The sequence below is a fragment of the Colius striatus genome, chromosome 2 (assembly GCF_028858725.1).
Source record: "Colius striatus isolate bColStr4 chromosome 2, bColStr4.1.hap1, whole genome shotgun sequence".
NCBI classification, from domain to species: domain Eukaryota; kingdom Metazoa; phylum Chordata; class Aves; order Coliiformes; family Coliidae; genus Colius; species Colius striatus.
Window position 1 is genome coordinate 22,713,888 of NC_084760.1, and position 20,600 is coordinate 22,734,487.

The 20,600-nt window shown below is 40.8% G+C and overlaps 1 protein-coding gene across 2 annotated transcripts in view; it reads left to right on the top strand.

The window, feature by feature from the left end:
• The window catches only part of ELOVL5 (ELOVL fatty acid elongase 5), a 38,991-nt gene extending 19,743 nt beyond the window's left edge, over positions 1 to 19,248 (top strand). For both annotated transcript variants that reach the window (XM_061990423.1, XM_061990424.1), the window contains exons 2-8: positions 2,479 to 2,544; positions 4,351 to 4,538; positions 11,443 to 11,520; positions 12,110 to 12,281; positions 13,719 to 13,843; positions 15,716 to 15,850; positions 17,314 to 19,248. In XM_061990423.1, coding sequence (XP_061846407.1) covers positions 2,487 to 2,544; positions 4,351 to 4,538; positions 11,443 to 11,520; positions 12,110 to 12,281; positions 13,719 to 13,843; positions 15,716 to 15,850; positions 17,314 to 17,445 — 888 coding nt within the window. In that variant the 5' untranslated portion in view covers positions 2,479 to 2,486 and the 3' untranslated portion in view covers positions 17,446 to 19,248. The remainder of the gene's footprint in view (positions 1 to 2,478; positions 2,545 to 4,350; positions 4,539 to 11,442; positions 11,521 to 12,109; positions 12,282 to 13,718; positions 13,844 to 15,715; positions 15,851 to 17,313) is intronic.
• Positions 19,249 to 20,600: the final 1,352 nt, after the last annotated feature.

Here is a 20,600-nt window from a genome sequence, read left to right on the forward strand (position 1 = left end):
CGTTGAAGCAGTGTTTAATGTTGTATGACTGTTGGCAGGAGACTCGATGCATTTTCACATGACCCCCCTCTGGAACAAAAGCAGATTGTTTCCCTCTGTTTTTCTCTTACACAAATGAGTTCCTTTTGAAACAACTTCTTTTTCTGCAAATTCTGAAAATTGACACCAGGAGTAGTTCTTCCATCACTCTGCCTTTTGCAGTCTACTGTCTGATAATGCTGGCACCAAAAGCTGTTTTAGGGTAGCTGCATAAAGAGCTGTTTTGGGGGGTAGTAGCCTAAGCAAGCTGAGAGCTCTAGCAGAAAGCCTGCACCTCTTGGGGAATGATTTTTTTTTCTTTCAATTCCAAGGGTTGAACATGAAGTTTGATTTCTTGCTGTCTTTGCTATTGCTAGGCAGAGTTTGTTTCTTCATTCATTGTTGTTTCATTTACCTACCTGCATTTTCAGTGTCCAGCAAACAACACTATATAGCAAGTCAGTTTTGAATTGAACTTCTTTATATATGTGTATAACAAACATTTATCTTTGGAACAAACTCTCTCATGTGAACTTTTCCTCTGGAAAAAGAAGAGTTTAAGTCAGACGTAGATGCTGGGTTATTGGATGATGCAGTGCTGCGTAACTAAATCAATTGGTACTGGATCAAAGGAGCAACAGACAAATTGAGTAAGTGCAGATTTTGAGCAACAAATGAATTATCCACTGGGGAGTGCTTTTCCTGGAAATAGTTAATAGCTGATAGATGAAAAAAGATGTGGGAGAAAAATAAAAATAAGAACTTACCCTGGATAACCTTCTCCTCCTTAGAAATGATATATTAATTTCTCACAGTCTTCCTGAAGCTCATGCTTCTGGTAGCACATTAAATTTTATTATTCCTAGGATACCAGCATATCATCTCTGTGGCTGTTCATGCAAGTGCTCACAGTTTGTGTGTCATAGCTGGTGAGGTGGTGTAATCCCAAAAATGCACCTTGTTGTGAAGTGTGTGCCTCTTTGGGCTGGGCTTCAGTCAGAAAATAAATCCCATATGAATCAGAACTGCAAAAGACTTCTAACATTCCTGGTTATTTTAGTCACCCTCTTTCATTTGTGCCTGGTGACCAGGTTCCAGGGAATGGAGTACTGTGCCAAAACAATACAGAGACTTGATACACATCGAGGGGAAAGTCTCCCGCACATGTCCCCAAAAGCCCCACAGAAAACAATGGGTTGGGAGTGCAGCCTTCTGCCTGGAGCCTTGCAGTAGAGGGACGTGGACTTATGCAGAAGGCCACATGATGTAAATGCATGTAACCGAGCCCAGTGTATTTTCTTGGTCTCATGGGAAGTCAGAGGCCGTGCTGGGCTGTTCCCAGTCTGGCCTTGGACTGAGGAGAGGATGTCTTTTGCATCCTGCTTGCCTTTTTGTGCTGGACTCAAAATAAATGAAGATGTCAGTCCCAGATGACTAAAAGCAGAAGACCTACTATTCCTTTTACTTACATAAATTAAAAATCCACTAGAGAAGTGAAAACTGTCCTATTAAAAATGGCTAAAATTATTTTGGTGAAAGTTCAGTACAGTTCTGAGTAGAAAACAGGAAATTGGAAGGGTTTTGTTGTTGTTGTGTTGGTTGGTTTGGGGTTTTTTATCGAGAACAGCTTCCTCGTCTCTTGAGACTGGCTTCATGTACAGTTGTCCCTGCTTGTGGAAAGCATCGCTGCCTCTTTCCCACATTAGCCTTGGGGGAGGTACAGCAGCTGGTGTACCTCAGAATGTATATTGAGTGCTGTCAATAAATACTGGCCATGTGAAGACCTGACATATAACATTTGAGTTAGTCTACTGTACTGATGCTAGATGAGTTTTATCTGGTAATGTCTTGCCAGTAAGCAGTTTCCAGAACTGGAGATATTCATGCAAGGTTTTCTCCCATGCCTCTGCAGCTCTCTCTGTCATTCTGTAGCTGTTGATATCTTGGGATTATGGGCCGTTAATCTGAGCTGATAGCAGAGCTAGTTTTCACTTTTTTCCTTCCCTCTTTCTCCCCACATAGCATCTCCAGATATTTGAGGCTCTTTGTTAAAAGAGCTTCATAGTATTTCTTTGAGAATTTCAATGTTGCTAGCTTTCTCAAGGTCCAATCCTCCTCCTCCTTGCAGAATTATCTAACAAGATGTCATTTTGTGTTTGTACTTATGAAATACAGAACAAAAAAGAACTTGAGATTAATCTGAACTCATTATTTTATAAGATTCTGTGTATCTAGGTTCATTATTAAATACCTTGGTAGAAAATACTGCTATTGCACCAGTGGCTCTCTGAAATTAAATAAGGTTTATGTACTTTATATATGCTGGCAATATCCAGTATGTCAGCTGCAATTATTGCATGTTAGTATTTTTACTGTTAACCCTAAGAGATGGTATTCAGATAATTAACTGTTTTCATTAGCTGAAGAACTAACTGCCTCCCCTTGTTTCCATTTCAATAGGTTGTAGAATGGAACTTCTGGATAAAACAATCAATAGCTACCTTGATGTTTGGCTTGGACCTAGAGGTAAGATTTGTCAAAAATTGAATACATGAATAAAACTATTATTTAAGTGCAGATACTAGAGCATGAGAAACAGCTTCCTTCTAACATCACAACTTTGACAGGTGACTCTTTAGTATCTTCAAAGCCTCAAAATGTGTGATTCTGTAAGAAAGAAAGAAAGACTAGTCTATGCTTCTAATCTTTTGAACTGAAGAGCTGCTAATTTTTCCATTATAACAATCATAGGTCCTATTCTTTGTATTATCATTTAAGCTCATGTCGTTAGCCTTCGTGAATGAGTTGTCTCATAACTAGAGCTGCTAAGGAATTTTTGGATGAAAAAGCCTGTTGTTTTTAGGAAGGGTTGCTTCATTGCAACTTTTCTTTTAAAGAAACAGTGAGTTTTGATAGGTTTTTCACTTGGGAAAAAGTCCACAGATGGAGAACAACAATCCAGGTCATCGTTAAGTCTGGGAGAGGCAGTAGGACTAGGACAGACCATGACCTCATGGTGAGGGCTTCCCAATAGAGTAGGGGTGGCCCTGTTCCACTTGGTCCTTGACCAGGGAGCATTAAATGTCAGCATGCTGTAGGGAGTGTGCATGGCAGCGTGCTTTCTTCTTCTGGTCGTTTCAGCAGTGCCTTTTCCACCTCTTTCTTAGTCCCACTGATACTGGTGGTGATTCCACTTCCTTGCTGGACAAAGTCCGCAGGAAGTGGAACAAGCCTCAGATGTGTTTTCTGCTAAGTGTGTTTTCTGCTTGCTTGTAGAAGCTCAATGCCCTTGTTGCCCCCCTCTTCATACAAAGCCCAGTTTAATTAGTCTGGATGTTCAAATAGAACTTATTGCACTTGCTGGTATACAGCCTATATTTGCCACATTTTACAAATAATGAATATAAAGGTGGCAAATCCAAACATTTCTCCAGCTTTCTTAACTCCTTCCCAGCCTACATTTTAAGGCCTCATTCCAAGATCCTCATAGGACTCCTTTAAAATTAAGTCAGGGCTGTGAATGCCAGCAATACCTGAACTTTTCATTTATGGTTTGGTAAACTTGATTTCATTCCTTTGGGCAGACCTTGGTGAGAGGAGTGAAATACTGTACTATTGCTGGGTATGGACACCACTGTTGCAGTTGGAAAGGATCGTGCCCTTGTCCAAAGTGTTCCCCTGAAATCCTCTCACTCAGGGTGGTTTATGTGCTTTTCCTGAGCAGTCAACATTACCAACTGGACTAGTCAGACTGGACTGACTGCTCTGTGCTTCATTGCTCATACAAGAACTCCAAAATTTAATCCTTTTGAGTATCACATATGTAAGTCTAATTGGATTAGTATTGATTTGAAAAGAAGTATCAGGATCATCCACCAATAAGTACAAAGGCATCTGCTTCACTCTTAGCTTTGCTGTCTCTGTAAGGAAATAAGGTGTGTGCTATTGTAAATGTTGGTTTGAGAGAATAAAAAGGAGAGGGTTGTTGAAGATTTTCTTTCTCATTTAAGTTCATCTGTGGCAGTCAAGATGGACGACAATTCTGAATGGTGATGAGAATATAAAAGTAATAGTAGTAATAATTTAAGAATATTTTTTGCTTCAGGAAAATAACTATTTTTGGTTTCTTTAAACAACTGTATAACTAAAACTTTTTTGTTTGCAAAGATCGGTTGTAATTAGCAGTGTGGCCCTTAATAGAACAGCTTGCTACTCTGCCTTTATCTTTCTTGAGTATCCAGTCGCTAGAAGCATTTTGAGTACAACTTTTTTTTGGATGCATTCATCTCTTCCCCTTATAAAATCTAAGTACATGGTTTTTGTTTGTTTCAGACCCTAGAGTAAAAGGATGGCTTCTTCTGGAGAACTACACACCTACCTTCATCTTCTCAGTCTTGTACTTACTAATCGTATGGCTAGGACCAAAGTACATGCGCAATAAGCAACCGTTCTCATGCAGGGGAATTCTAGTTGTCTACAACCTTGGACTTACACTGCTCTCTCTGTATATGTTTTATGAGGTAGGAGAAAAGGGGTTGGGTTATTTTGCAGTATGTGTTTTAATTATACTGGTTTATGTTTAAAATGATCTCTGGGGACAGCCCTCCTAAACCTGGGGAAACACCTACAGAAATATTGCAACCATTCTTCAGTGTCACTTCTCAGGGGAGAATATGGTAGTTGCAATGTTATCTAAGGATGGTGCGAAACAAACCTTGCCTGAAGCATCTATGCTGACCTTGGCTAGCAATGTTTCAAATGCACTTCTCTCACGCAGTGCAAGTGAAAGGCCTGGTCTTTCAGCATGAACCTGGCTACTCCTTTAGTAACTTCTCCTTGCCTAGAAGTCATGCTCAATATGGTTGTGCTGGTGAATTGTACAAAGCACTTCATAGCAGAACTACGGCTTGATCTGGAGCGCAAAACATGGTTTTTTTTAACATGTTTAATCATTCACACACTCTTCACATCTATTTCAGTAAACTTGCAGTAGTAAACTTTCTTCTGTGTCTTCTTAGTTGTGCCAAAACAATTACATCAGCGCCGTTGTGATTCATCTGTTTCTTGGAAGTTAAAATCTGAACATAAAAATGTATTTCAAACTAAATTGATCTTTCTATGGGTTTACTTTCTTTCCTAACAAAACAAACGTTTAGGCAATATAAAGTTTTCCACTTCCCAAAGACCACTTTAGCTGCTTTCACCCAGAATTGTATGTTTTTTTATTGAAGTGAAAATGAAGAACTAGGGGAGTGAAAATAAGAATGTGGTCAGAAAATGACTGTGTGGCTTTAATGTACAGAATACTTTGGCTTGCTTTTGACCAAAAACGTTTCTCCATTCTGTAAGGAGAGATTTCATTTTCAACATGCAATTACAAGTTAAAGCTAAAACTACTACTATCTTCTTTTGGGGGGGAAGGTTGGATTTGGGTTTTTTTGGCATTTACTTAGAAGTATTTGCAAGCTGTAATTCTCCTTTAAGTTTAGAGTTACGTCTGTAGTATTTTATAAGGTGAGTGTTGAGACATGAACTTATTTAATTTTAATGTTGTTTCTCTCATGTAGCAGATGGCCTAAGTAAAAAATTCCTGAGTTGGGTTATTAAGAACTTTGATACTTAATTCTTTGAGGGGAGCAGTTTTGGATTCAATAGGTACATGGAACAACTTGTATTCTTGATGTGCTTATATTTCTAACCTCTCTGTCAGAATGTTATACTCCAGAAAAAAATGTGTGTTGATCTGTTTAAATTTGTAGTAGTGTTGCTGTGGACTTCATGTAGAACATCTGCATTATTTTATACAGATATTATTTATAATTATATAATTGGTTTAACCTCCAGTTATGCTATTGAGGGTTTGCAGAGTTTTCTTCATTTGTACCAAGTGTGGATAAAACTCTCAGAATTGCCATTTTTCCTTATGTATTTGAAACGATACTCATAGTTTCCAAGTGAAAATCACTGTAACTTTCTGCCATGTTACAAAACCAGCTGATTATTTTAAACAATAGAAAAGATCTGAACTGTTGATCATATAAATGCCTTTTTCTTACTAACTAGTTACCAAGAGAAAACATTCTATTGTACGCTGAAGTAGTCCTCATACTTGTAACCATCTGAATAGCATTTCTATTGTGAAGGAGTGAGAAAACTAAAATACAGAGACTGTTAAAGTTCTTCCTTTCTATATAGTGAGACACTTTACGTCAAAGTGAATATTGCTCTTAATGTAACATTACCTATATGGAAGTGTTCATTGGCATTGTTGTAAATATACCTTCTCTTTATCAATGGGAATACACAAGTATTGTGAAAACTGTTAAACTCATAGTAGTTGCAATGAAATGTGTTTGACAGCACTTACACTGCCTGTCTTCATGTCCAGCTTGCTCTGCAACAAGGGACCGACCCTGCAGAAATGCTGCCAAGTAGAGAGCTGTGCTGATGTGCTGCTTGATAGTTTCAAGGAGGGAATGAAAGGGCCAGGTGATAGGGGAAAAAAAACAGCTTTCCGCACCTCCAGGTACCTTCTCTGGTGTTAGTGACTCCACAGTTACCCTAGTCAGTGCAAAGCAGGCCATACCCCTGCTCAGAGTACATCACGCATGGAAATCTGGCTTTGAAGGATTAGCCGTACATCAGTAGCGCTTTATAGTACAAAGAATCACTTTTAAGATAAAATGGTGGAGAGCAGCATTCAAAAGAGAAATGTAACTCCCTGCTCACTTCCTTGTTGCCGCTCTGAGTTTCAGATGGATTAACCTTTTTTTCAGTCCTAGTTTGAGGAAAGTCATAAAACATCACCACATATGAACATTAATAGCCTGTCTGAAAATAAGCTGCTTTAATAGCTTGCTTATGATACACCTGAAACCCTGCTTTGGAGTTTTTCCTGAGTTATAGCTGGAGTGGTTCAGGTCATGATTCATAGCATCACAGCTCAGTTTAAATATTATATGACCAAAACAAGATGTTCAAGTGAGACATCCTCCCAACTAGGATGAGAAAGATGATCTGCTTGGTTTTCTGACCTTAACATATTCAAGTTTATGTGCAGTAATGTGGAGGGGGGGAAAAATTGCCTTGTAGCATTTGAAGAATTCTAGTTATTGTGTGCTTGCACCATTTGGTCTACTGACCAAATATAATGTAACCTTATTTTTAAATCACCAGAAATCTTACACCTCTCATTTGGAATTCCTAAGATGGTAATTTCTGTGTGTACTTGCTATAAATTATTTATTTGGGCATTTAGTGACCAAGATGGGTTCTGGTACTAAGAGAACAGGGTGATGAACTGTTCTCATCCCAGACAATATAAAAGGCAAGGCAGACCTAGGCTGACCTGTCATTCCCAGATTTCAGGAAGAGGGGATACTCATTAGAAGCAAACAACAGTGTTTTATTCTGTATAAACTGACAGTGCTTGGAATTTCAGGGACAGTAATACCCTTGTCTTGAGCAGGGGCAGCAAAAGGTGGCTGGCTGCATGATGGGGAAGCTGCATAGTGAGGTGGCTGGCAGAGGGCTTATACCATATGGTTAGTTGCCTGCTGTCTGGTGTGACTGTGTCTGCGAGAACCCCAGGAGCAGTTAGAGCAACATACGCAGCACCATTCTACCTGTGTTACTGCTCTGCGCCAGGATCATGAGCCAAGCTGTCTTGCAATGCTATGAGGACCCATGTGTCTCTACTCAAGTCTTGATGTAATTGGGCAAAGAAGAGAGAGTCTCAGGTACCCACTGCACACAGACCTGTTTTATTTTGAGTGTGTTAGCAAAACTAGCCAAGTGCTCTGGATTTCCATTTGAAAAAACTGGTCAGTGATAGAGGTTCACTTTCTTAAGTGATCTCTTCACTCTGTTTTTCCTTCATTGGAAAAATTCATTTCCTACTGAATTTGCCTGAGAAGAAAGTCTCAGATGTTCCTGATGAGGGAGATGTGGTATATGCTGTAGGGAAAGCATCCTAAGAGCTTGCATGAGGAAGGAGGGGACTCCATGAAGAAGTAGGATGGCATATGAGCCTTGGGTGGCAGCTTGCTGCCAGGCTGCTCTTTCCTCTCCCCTTTCTTTCCCTGCAAGTCCTGCAGCCCTTATCTCTGTCCTGAGGTGACCACATTTATGTCAAAGTTTTATATCTCTACAGGCATTTGCTTTCTTTGATCAGACATGTGAACCTGTTTTGTTTCACTCTAATCTAGCTCTGGTTTTGAAGTACATAAACCCATCACGCCTTGACAGTGTGATGCAGTGCTGGGGCCCTTATCTGCCCCTCTCCAGTGAGTCTCAGGCGTTGGTTTTATCAGGAGAAAACAAAGTCCTCCCCAGTATAACCTCTCCTACAGACCAGTCAAACCAGTGTTAGTGTGGTGGTTTATTTTGGTAGCAGAGTTGATTTTAAAATGCTTTGGTATGTGCTTTTTTAGAATTCAGCAACAGAATTGCAAAATGAAAGGAATACAAAAAAAGAAAAATTCCATGCAGGGGAAAAGTACAAAGTGCTTGAGCACAAAAGCAACTTCAAGCTGCGGGGCTTTTCCCTGAGCAAGGGACTTAACATTGACTTTGAGTACCATTTTAATTGGCTTATGAAGGAGCTGTCTCTTTGTGTCATTTAAAAATCACATGCTCTAATGAAAATGATGATAATTAGCCTTTTCTGGACAGGTTAATTTCTCGAGAGAAGATATGCCTGTGGTTGTGGATCAGCAAGCCTGGGCTTCTGCCAGCCTGAAGATGAAGGACATCCTAGAGACAGCAGACAGGGAAAGGTTGTCTGAAGCCTGAGGTGGCTGAGGAGCCACCAGCCCGTTGCTGAGCAAGTTGAGACCTGCTGTACAGTAGCTGTAAGGAGAGGCCAGAAACTCCAGCCATCCTGGAAGCAGACCACAGCAAACGCAAACAATGACTTAAATGCACTATCTGGCAGTTTATGACACCTCGGTTTATTGCATTCCAGGTGGCACGTAAGCAGCTCCCTGGGGCTGTCCGCCCAGCCCCATGCATAACAGAGCCATTTGGGAACCAGTTATGGTCAAGTCTCTGAGTGACCCGTTGGTTTTGGTTTTTGAAGCCATCCAGCAATTGTTGAAAGTACTGTAGGTGCAAGAAATAATGGTGTCGGGCAAAGGAGCAGCTGGCTAAGTCAGGAAGAGAAAGTATTATCTATGTGTTGTGTGTTGCACCGAGCAAGGTTTGTGGGCAGCAGCAGCAGCAGTTTGTGGGCACTGGTAGCAGCCTTTCACCTTTTAGTTCCTTCTGGAAAGAGAGGGATTAAATGACTTTCTAACTGTCCTGACTATATGATAAAATATGTTACCATTTCCTGCAAATCCTGCTTTGCTTCTATTGCTTAAACACCTGTGGTTGTGAGAATATTACAGCTCCTAGCTTATTATTCTGTGCTCTTCTGGAAGCAAGGGAGTAGTTGGATTTAGCTGAAGCTAACTATAGCCACAGTGATGTGTTTGCCCTTCAGAGAGGTGGGATCCATCCAGACACCATTGCTTGCATTACACTTTAGGTAATAAACCCTCATTGCTGGCAGAGGAGCATCTTGGGTTTCGGTACATAGCCTTTGCTTGGGAGAAGCTTATGGACTGCAGCATTGGTGATGGATGCCGTTTGGATTAATTACAATATAAACATTGTGATTATCCCTAACACTTCCTTGAGCTATGAGAACTGTATGAAAACATCTGTAAGCTCTTAACAACATGATCACAGCACAATGTGGTATTCTGTCTGAGGGACTGGCGGGCACTGGCAAAGCCACACAGGCTTTGCCTCAGTACCCTAAGCGCAGTTTGGTTCTGGGCCTGCTCCAGGACGTGGCTGGGCCTTTAGCAGGGTACCACTTTTAAACTGGTGTGCTTTGCACAGCCATGCCTGCCTTTCAGTGGGCAGAAGAGTCCTCCCATGGCTACCTTCTCTTTGATGCTTGGATAGAGAAATTGCTTGGGTCTGCTGTTGATGTGCCCTGCTCTCACTGTGGCAGGGTGGTATCGATTTGTCTCTTAATACACAAGATAATCCCAAGTCTATATGTTATATAAATAGATGTCTCTTTATTTTTCCCTAAATAGTGGCAATAATTCTATCTATTTCACAAGGTCAAAAATACTTACCTAGGCTGACTGCGTATTTTAAAAGCTAATGTGGGGGGGAATGAGGCATGAAAGAAATAACATTAGAGGAAGGTAGATCATTTAAGTGATGATCTTTATTGTGCCTTATAGAATTTGCTTCCCATTCACAATTCTGAGCAGCGTTTGATCATACCAGTTATTGTAATCCTTTAATCAGTGATCATTTTAAGTGACTTACGGTACAGAGTTTTCCACTATGGCTTTGCAAAGGTGTTTTGGTGTTTTCTGTACGAGCATAGATAAGGCCAAAGCAGACAACTTGCTTATGCAAGGTATCTGTCTCTGCCTTTAAAATGCTTTTTTGGGATACCTAGCAATTCTTTTTTTTCACTTGGGAATCATCTAAATTTGTTACTCCTCTCCTCATGGTATTCCCAAGAGGAAAAACATGTTTCTAAACCATCCAGTGATCTCTTCTGTTGTGACATTGAAGGGGCGCTTGCTCCTGTCTTTGCACCAGCTCCTTCCTCCTGTCCCACCTTCAACCATCCCCTCCATCTCCCACCCCTGAAAGAATGGTATGTGGACATCCAGCTTGCCTCTTGCTTCTCCGGACATTTCAGCCAGCCCCTTGGCAATGGGCTCCTCATCAGCCTCTCATGACTAATAGCTGGTTGTTACTCTTAAAAATAATTCCATGGTGGGTTGAGGTGTTGTTTGTTATGCCAGGAAGTCAAGCAGGCAGTGCCCTGTCCTGTGGAGGAAGTCATTTCCACTGGGAAGGATGTAAGGCACTGGGGATGAGTGAGTTATTTTAAAAGATCTTGAAGAATCGCAGTGCAGTAAAATGTCATTTGTTAGTTCTTCAGGATAGTCAGTTGGAAGACTTGCTCTGTTACATGGTTAAAAAAACTGTAGTCAGATCTCTGTGGATCAAATTGCTTAAAAAGATAACTTTTCTTTCCAAAAGTGATCAGAGGAAAAATATATTTACTTTTATTTTGGTCATTCACCTCCAAGAAGGAGAGGTATTTCTTAAGAATTTGTCTGGAGTATTACTGTGGAAAACTTACATACTGTGTGGGATAAGTGGGCATAAGGTGCTGCCTCCTGTTTTTATTCTCATCTACCCCCATTGGAAGATGTTGTTAATTCACCACCCTCCATGATTTAGTGACTGCTTGGAGCTTGAATTTGCACCTGCTGCCGCACTGGGGTGCTCATGGCCCCCTCAGCAGCAGCTGTCCCAGCAGAGCCGCTGTGGGGGTTTACATGTGCCTTGGGCTGCAGCCGTGTCCCCACGTAACGCTCTGTTCTTTGATCTTCTCAGCTGGTGACGGGAGTATGGGAAGGAGGATACAATTTCTTCTGTCAGGATACACACAGTGGAGGAGAAGCTGATATGAAGGTAATGCAGTCGAGGTTAATAGCTAACAACATTTCACATTGTCCGCTTACATGCGAGGGGAGGGTTGGTGTGCCTTGTTCCTCCTCTTACAATGCAATAGACAAGGCAGTGTCAATCGTAATAGTTAATCTACAACATATTAATGGTTCATATTTCAGTGAGTAATTATCTGTAAATTTCAAGTATTCCTGGGTCAAAAAACAAGGACTTGGTGTTCATACTGTATCCAACCACTGTGTGAAGCGACTCCCCTTCTCCGAGATATGGTGACGATTTCTTCTTCTCTCCTCTACAGAGATCACTGTGGGACCAATTCTGGTTAATTATTTTTTTCGTTTCTCCCAGGACAGCCCAGTTGAACAGCAGTAGCCTCATAAAGCAGTCTTTGTCATCCCATTTTCAGCTGTTGCTATGGGCTGGTACCTAGATCTGTGGAGATACCTGAGGCAGAAGCACTATAGAAGATCTCAGCAGTGCCCTCAAAGCAAATTGTGCGGTCCAGAATCTGGATCTTAGTTACTTAGATAGCAAGTGGGTTGAAAGCTGCCACAATGTGCAATGCTTCTAAAACTCATTTCCTCCTTTCTAGATCATACGTGTCCTCTGGTGGTACTACTTCTCCAAACTCATTGAGTTCATGGATACCTTCTTTTTCATTTTGCGGAAAAATAATCATCAGATCACTGTTCTGCACGTCTACCACCATGCAACAATGCTGAACATTTGGTGGTTTGTTATGAACTGGGTGCCTTGTGGTCACTGTAAGTACTGGCTTATGCGAGAAACACTTGCAACAAGAGTCTCCTTTTGGGTTTTTTTTTCAAACCAAACATTAGCTGCAGGATTTGCTCTGTCCCATCTTAAGCTACTTTGCTGAATTGCAACTACCATAATTATCAGCTGCTGTAGTCCAGGTCCAGTACCTGTCAGCCTGGTTGTCTCTCTTTTTTTGTGGTGGTTGCAGACCCTCTAATGAAACAATGCTCTTTGTAAAGTCTGCACCAGAAGTTTGTTTCAGTTGCAAGATGGCTAACAGCAGCTCCTGTGCTTGTATCTTGTAACATCTGTTGAGATCTTTTGTAATTTAATCTCGTTATACCACTCGCCATAACAAATAATTTCAATTAAAATCTTGTGCCCCAAGCGCTAATGAACTTGACCAAATACATCTTAAGTGGAAGATTTCCACATCTCATCTAAATCCTGATAACCTCTGGCAATTCTGCATTGGTTCTTTAATTTCTTTGCTTTTAACTAGCATCTAGTTTCCTAACTGCGTTAGCATTGCTTTGTTGTGGTTCAGATGTGCACCTTCTAGATAGTGGCTTTGTTGAACATTCATCCACAGGAAAGCTTTTCCAGCCCAGTGGATGTGAACTGCTGGTGGTGCAGACCAAGAGGCTAAGTTGCTCAGGAGTCTGCTTTCTGAGCCAAGCAACATAGAAACTCATATTTGTGTCGTGTTGTTGGCACAACAGTGAGTAATGCTGAACTTATAAAAAGTGTGTCTCTGGAACCACATTCTCCTCCAGGGAAGTCAGCCCCTGTTTATACAACAGTCAAAAGTGCAGATACTTAAGAGTCTGTCTTGTGTTTATGTGGTCTTGAAAATACTTTAGTGCTATTTCTAGTGATGTGTTTTTCTTCTTCCTTTCCAAGCTTTATGTTGTGCTTGGTCATCACAGTTCCGTGCATTTTAATGTTAAACTAAAAGTTTTTTTAATGACTAAAGATGCTGTAAACAGGGACAAGTGAAGTGGCTGACTTGCAGTTTATGAAGAGATCTGTTGCTTTTGTTTATAAATGACGAAATAGGCTTCTGCCTGGAAGGAAGTGAAATAAGCCTAAAATTAGATGGGTGAAGGTATCGATTGGTGGGCATGTTTACCTGTCTCCTTTCTGTCAGCTTCCTCAGTTCCTTTGAGAAGTCATAATGTAGAGGTGAAAAAGAATAAATCGAGGAAACAAAACAAGAAGGCTGGTATACAAAGTGCACACCTGCAAAGCAGTTCAGCTGCTTTCTTGGTGAGCAGAAGAAAAATCAGGAGGGGAGGACGAAGAAGGTCTCTTGCCTTTCTTCTAAGAGAAATCATATTTTAAATAGTAACTTTTTGAACTTGTTATTTTTGTAGGTTCCATGAAACAGCATGTTCCTGGTAATGCAGTGTCCTTTTTTTTTTCCTTTGCCCTTTTTTAAGCTTACTTTGGTGCCACACTGAACAGCTTTATCCATGTCCTCATGTACTCCTACTACGGATTGTCTGCCATTCCAGCAATGCGTCCTTATCTATGGTGGAAGAAGTACATCACTCAGGGGCAGCTGGTGAGTGATGAGGTCTTCAGTGCTTCAGCAGGCTCATGTGCTCTTGATGAGGTCCTCTTCTCTTTACGGAGTTTGAAAATTTTGGCAGGTGATAGAAGAAGGGCAAATGAGGGCTGGTACCTTTTATATCTCTAAGTGCCTAAATCACCTGAGAAATCTGGCTTCTGCACCTCTGATTGCTCTGTTTTCAGGATGATGGGGAGCCAGAGACTGGAGACTACACAAATCAGAGCTGAGATCAGTGGGACCTTTCTCCCCTCCCCATTTTGTATGACTAGATGTATTTGGGAGCTGCAGTGCTGGATTTTCTAGGACTTGCTAGCCAGGGAGAAGGGAGCTTTTCTTCCAAGCCCACTTGAGCTAGTGTGTTCTTCTCTGCGCTTGGTTGCTCAGGCTGACGTTGAGGTGACAGACCAGAAACAGAGTGCGGTGCAGTCTACAACTAACAAGGCCCTTCATTCTAGTCCTGCAGGACAATGGCTTTTCTGTCTCACTTTTCCATGTAGTTGCAAATGGTTTATTAAAAACTGTTCAATATTTCTGGTCTCCCTCTGTACTTTAAATAGGCAGATTTTTTTCTCTTGTAATTCTATGTTGGACTCCTTGCATCCATTCGTATTGTTTCCTGTGTATACAGTGATGAAGCCCAAATGCTGTGTACTGGAGGTGAAAAAAAGCAATGAAATTAAGCAATGTGGCACATGCTGTAGTGATACTGCATGAGAACCAGGTTTCAGTGTGTATAACATGTCAGAACACCACAAGGAAACATGCATAGGTGTTCTAACTTCCCCATTTCGTAGGCAGGGAAACTGAAGCCTAGAGATAGACTTTCTTTGTCATCTTCCCCCACTCCCTCCCTTAGCACCCTCTCAGAGCTCTGAATAGGTTTAATAACATTTGCTGGTGATGATTAATAACATTTGCTGCCAGCAATTCTGAGTGTTGATTCTCAAAATCTTTTTGTTGTTGTTTTTTTTAGCTCTCTTCCTTCCTGAAGGATGGCCAAGTATTGTAACAGTGAGGATCATTGGCTGGGGGAGTGGGGCATGCTTTCGGGCATTGGGTTTTTTCCTTCCAGATTTAGGCTCTGTTCTTCATCTTGGTTGTGGGTGCAACAGGGCCTCAGTGCTTTGGTGGTTCCCCTGGCTATTGTCATAGCTGCTTTCACTTCCCTGCCTGCTCTCTATGCCTAGTTATTAGGGCAGCAAAATAGCAGAACAGAGCACAACAGTCTCTCCTCTCCCTTTTTAAATAAACATTCCCTAATCTGGTAGCTTTCATGTAAGGATTAATTTTGCCTAAGGCCCTCTGCATTGCTTAAGCTCAAACTCTGTTTTTCCAAAAGAGAGACTTGAAGATAATTGAACTCTGGTTCTCTTCCCTGCCTCCCCAGCTTCCCTGCAGCCTCTACCCCAAAAATTCTTTCACTGGAGCCCGGTCAGACACTCCTTGTCTGTAGGAGACCATATATAGACCCAGTGACCCCAAATTTTTCCAGCTGAAATGGTAAGATGCAGATCTGCTCTGTTAGGATGGTAGAGTCAAATCCCAATGAGCTCTCACTAGGAAGAAGGTAATCTTTGTTCCTTAGTATATTTATAAATTAGTTATATATAAGTTACTCTAATGCTCTGAAACAGAACAGTATTTGTCAAATAGAAACACTTAAATAACAGAATACCACAACATGAATGCCTGGTAACTCGGGTTTACACTGTTAGTAAGGCAGAGAAGATAAACTTGTCAGACACACAGTATTACATAGTTTTATCTTGTTTTGGAAATAACTAATGAGATTTTGGTCACTAATGGTTCTTTTGTCCTCCTTGCATTAATGTGCTCCATTTCTCTTTTTTTGTGTCTCCCCAGACTCAATTTGTCCTGACAATCTTCCAGACCAGCTGTGGTGTTGTCTGGCCATGTGCGTTTCCTCAGGGCTGGCTGTATTTCCAGATTTCTTATATGATTTCTTTGATTATCCTCTTCACAAATTTCTATATTCAGGTAAAAGCAATTACTGTCGACTCTCTGGCATGCCAGCATCATGCTGGCTGCATCTCATTGGGAAGCTGTGTACAGAAAGAGAGCTTGAAATGTGCTTTTGCTATCCTTGGGTAACATGCATACACATTCTTAAAGTACCATACTTCTTGTTCTGCCCTCCAATTTCAAATCTTCTGATGTTTTGTGTCTGTAATTCAGAATTATTAAAGCTGAGTGGCACAAAAAAGTGTTTTACTAATACAATTTCAACTGCAGGGGAGGGAGAGGAAGAGATTTGTGTAAGAAACAGCTTTCCAATCTGAAATGAAACAGAAGCCTGCGAAGCACCCAAAGCAGTTGTTCATTGCTGCTCTTACGGAGGGAGATGCTTGCTTTATGTCCAGGGAAACTTCCCAAACTCCCACAAACAGAAGTCTGGTTTCAGCTTACCTTTACAGACATTTGTTTCTATTTTCATATGGAAAAATCAGCATTTTGAGTTGTGTTCCTACAAAACTGATTTCATGTCTGAACAGATCCAGACTCCATATGTGTTGTTCTGAGGAGCTCGTAATCAGTGTGTGGGCAAAGATGTACCCATCTTCAGAAAATCAGACCAGCCCAGCCTACTGCCCCCAAACAAGCAAACTCTTTTATATATTTTAAATATCTCTTGAAAGGTTTGAGCATTTTTGGCCTGATAAGAATGATTCATGAGGGGAAATGTAGCAGGCTTCCCTATCTGGTCTTCTGGTACTTCTTCAGATCTGTCCCGTGGTTCATATCACTCGCTGCATGTGAATGTGCTAATTAAACACGAGAGCATATTCCAAATATTACTTGACTTCATCAGTTTTACTCATACTTTAGCTTTTAACAGGTACAACTTTTTCACACATACATATTACAGGAAACATGCTCTTGTCAGGCAGCTGAGCCCTGCTGACAAAGACGTAATTCTTTGTGTATTTTTTACTTTATGCTGTCTGTAAATTTTTTTGGTGTTTCAGGCCTTCCTCATCCTGTTAGTTTTTGCTTCCAGTGTTGACCAGTGCAAATGCCTTTCACATTTCTGTCTCAACTTCTCTCACTATTCTTGTTTACCCATTTCTTGTTCTGGCTTTGTTTGAAGCACTGTCACCTGCAGTACCTCAAACCTCCTTCCTCACTTGTCCTTTTGAGGATATTCTTATGCCTTAGTCTGTTCTTAAAACTGCTTCCCTCATTTCTAACTTATTGCTAACATAACACTGTACATCATACTACCAAGCCTTTTTGTTTTCTAGTGAACTGATTCTTCTGCTGTGATGAATGAAAGGCATAGTATAGCCTCACACGCAAGAAATGGTAGAGCTTGTTAGACTCTGCCACCAGCACAGGGTCATTAAAAATGATGGGTGCAAGTTTACTGTTGTGAGTTACTGTGAGGTAGCGGTTATTTATACTTCTTTAAGCAAAACCATGTGTCTTCCCATATATTCCAGACTTACAACAAGAAGGCATCCTCGAGGAGGAAAGAGTATCAGAACGGCTCTACGGCCACTGTGAACGGGTACACAAACAGCTTTTCTTCCCTTGAGAACAATGTGAAACAAAGGAAACAAAGGAAGGATTGAAGACCAAACTGAAAAACCATGTTGATAACCCCAACAACAAAATCATCTGATTGTAAGCACAATAAGACTTGTGCACTAATACTCTAATGGCTACTGTAACTATTCCTGCCTAGAATAGTGTGATTTATGTAGGACTTAACCAGTGCAAACACCCTAGAAACCGTATACAGAACATAAGAGTAGGTTAAAAAAATAATTCTGGGCTGTCACTGACCCTGCTATAGACTGTGGAAGGGAGTCTTATCGTAGTATCTGACACTGCTGTTGCCTTACTAGTCAATATGATAGGTGCTGAATTACGATTCACAATTTGAAAACACTGTAATCTAAACCTCCATTTTTTTTACTGTAGATTTTGCATGTGATTGTAGAGGTAATTTGTACGACGCTGGTTTCGGTAGAGAAACACACATGCCTTAAATTGAAAAGCAGGGCCCAAAGCTTATTACTGGTTTAAAATGAAAAATTAAGGTATGTTTCGACGTTTCAGTTGACTGACTTTTGATTAGAAAGTCATTTAGAGGAATCCATTGATGGTTTTGCTGTTCTGTGTGCAACACACGGTGCCACGTACCTCCAGCGTGATACAGCGAGATTGGAAACGGCCCGCTCAGTTTTGTATTTTTGGCTTTAACTGATTAAACAGCCACAAACCAGATGGGAAAGTTATTTTACATTTTTAATAAATCTTATTTTTTTATTTGAAGTGTGTCACTAATGTAAAATTAATTGGCACTTACACAGTCCAGTAAGACTTAAAGATTTTCTCTAAGGTTTAGAGTATATACAGGGTGGACCCATCTTTTCTTTTCTCTCTCTTTTTTTTTTTTTTAATCTCTTGTTTCTGAGGATTCTTAAATGCTAAATGAAGAGTGGTTTTTTTTTAATATGGAAACTGGCAGAATTTCAAGTGTTCTCACCATATCCACATTTTAGGAGCTACCGTGTAAGTCTGTGAGGTATCTGTAGGTGTATTTGCAAACAAAGACAGAAAGAGGCTTTTCTGATGGGATTGTCTGTATTTAAGTTGGTATCTGTACTGTTCTTTATGTAGCAAATGTTAATTTTCAAATGTGCCTAATACAAATGTGGTGGTTTGTTGGGTTTTTTTCCCCCAAACAAGCAAAATTAAACAATCCAAGTCATACCTAATGTTTTGTAAATGTTACCGAAATGTGCTGGAAATGTTTTTCTGTAACATGAGTTGTGTTTTGTAAGGTAATGTTTTGGTGTGTTATCCCAGGAGTTGATTTGAGTGCTTGTTAAAGTTACTACTTCTTGTAAAATGTGGTCTTGCACATATGAGAGGTTAGCAGCCAGTATCTGTTGCTGGGATTCTGGTATCTACCGTGGTGGAGTTCAGCTTGTGAATCTTTTATTCATTAAGGCCTGAAGAGTTGAATTGTGCAAGACGTTCTGCTGGTCATTGCTCAAGTTTAACTGTTTTGTTTTTTTGATATTTATATAAATGCCAGTTTTAACATGTTTAATTTCTTTATAAATTAAATCTTTAAGAAAAATTTTTGCACATCTCTTAGGGAATTAATAAGTTCTACTAGCCTTGTGGGTTTTCATTCCTTGTTTTGAAGGAGACAGTGTCTGTTATGTTTACATTATCAAAGCTTGTGTGTATGTCTTCATTTCTAGGTACTGGTTTGCAGAGTCTTTACATAGCTCAGTACAGCAGCTATAATGTTCAAAATAGGCTGTCTAAATGTGCTAGAAATAAACCCTTGGCTCATCTGAATACACCTATGTTGTTAATGTTTGACATGGTTTAATCAATTAAAACACTTTTGATGATCTCTGCCTGAATTCTAGTGGGTTTGTACAACTTTAATGAATCATCCCATCCTATGTCAGGCCAAGAAGGAGCTGTCAGGAAGGAAGGACAGCTGCAGATACTCAGAGAAATTTACCCTACCGGAGACTGAGTAACAAATTCCTTACAGAAACCTTTGGCTGTTACTGAACGCTGTTGTCTTGCCTGGCTGTAGAAGTACTTGTCCATGTTATGGGTTAAACCTCCTACTGGGATTACTGACTCACTGAATGCAGAGCAGCCCAAATGGCTCCAAGGTGATGAGTGCCAGGATCAAAGCTTAACATAGCCTAAAGAAACTTTCTGCCTCAGCTGTCCTATCTATACAGTGGGAATAATACTCTCTCCAGAAGGGGAGCTTTGTGGGGATATCCTTAGAGCTCCCCATGCCCTTAATTGATAGTTTCTGAGCCTTCTGCTATTTCAGTGTTTAATCATTGCATTGCAACAGGCCCAGATAGTTTGGGTGATGGATGTAGCTGTCTGTCTTCTCACTTGCAGGCTCTTAAAACAAGAAACTGAGACCAGGGAAATGGGTTTTGTGTGGAAGGCTCAGAGGGTTCATGCTATCCTGTTCTCCTCTGGGAGGGAGCTCTAAATCCCCAAGTTGGCTGCTAAGACAGATTCATCTCCTGAGCATGCAAAATTGAGCAGTTTTCTAAATGAGGCTCAGTAAGGTGCAGTTCTTTGGGTGATAAACCAAATGTACAGGGAGTACCTAAAAGGCAGAAGCCATAGCACCAACCTGTCCTTCCCTGGTGAGCCAGCAGAGATATGGGTGGCTGCACTTCACAGTCTTTTGGTGGCACACGGTGACAAGATGTGATGGCCTTGTCATAGTTTGCCACCATGTAGACACAGTGACTTTGTCCAAAACTGGCAGGAGATGTGGTGTTGAGATGTATGCTACCAGTAGTGTTCACATCTGCAGGCAGAAGATTACAGCTCCTGGTTACTCTTCCACAGTCTCAGCAGCAACAGAAAAGTGTCTGAGAGCTGTAGATGAGGCATCACTGACAACCAGACTGATGGGCTGAGGCAGGAGCCTTGAGTCTGCCTACCTGACTCAGCTTCCAGTACATTACTTGACCTGGGATGGGTAGCAGCCTTTATATTGCTTGGATTCCTCCCTCACCTGCAGTTTTCCTAATAGATAAGACTGTGATCGGTGCTTGGGGTTATAAGAGAGTAATCCAAAAGGCCTTTTTTGGGTTGTAAAAGCTGAAGGATTGAAAGAAAGCTGCAGACGTGATGGAGAGGTTTCATGTGAAGTCGTCTGAGGAGAATTAAACACTTAAGTATCTCTGCAAAGAGTGAGTGACCAAACTGTTAA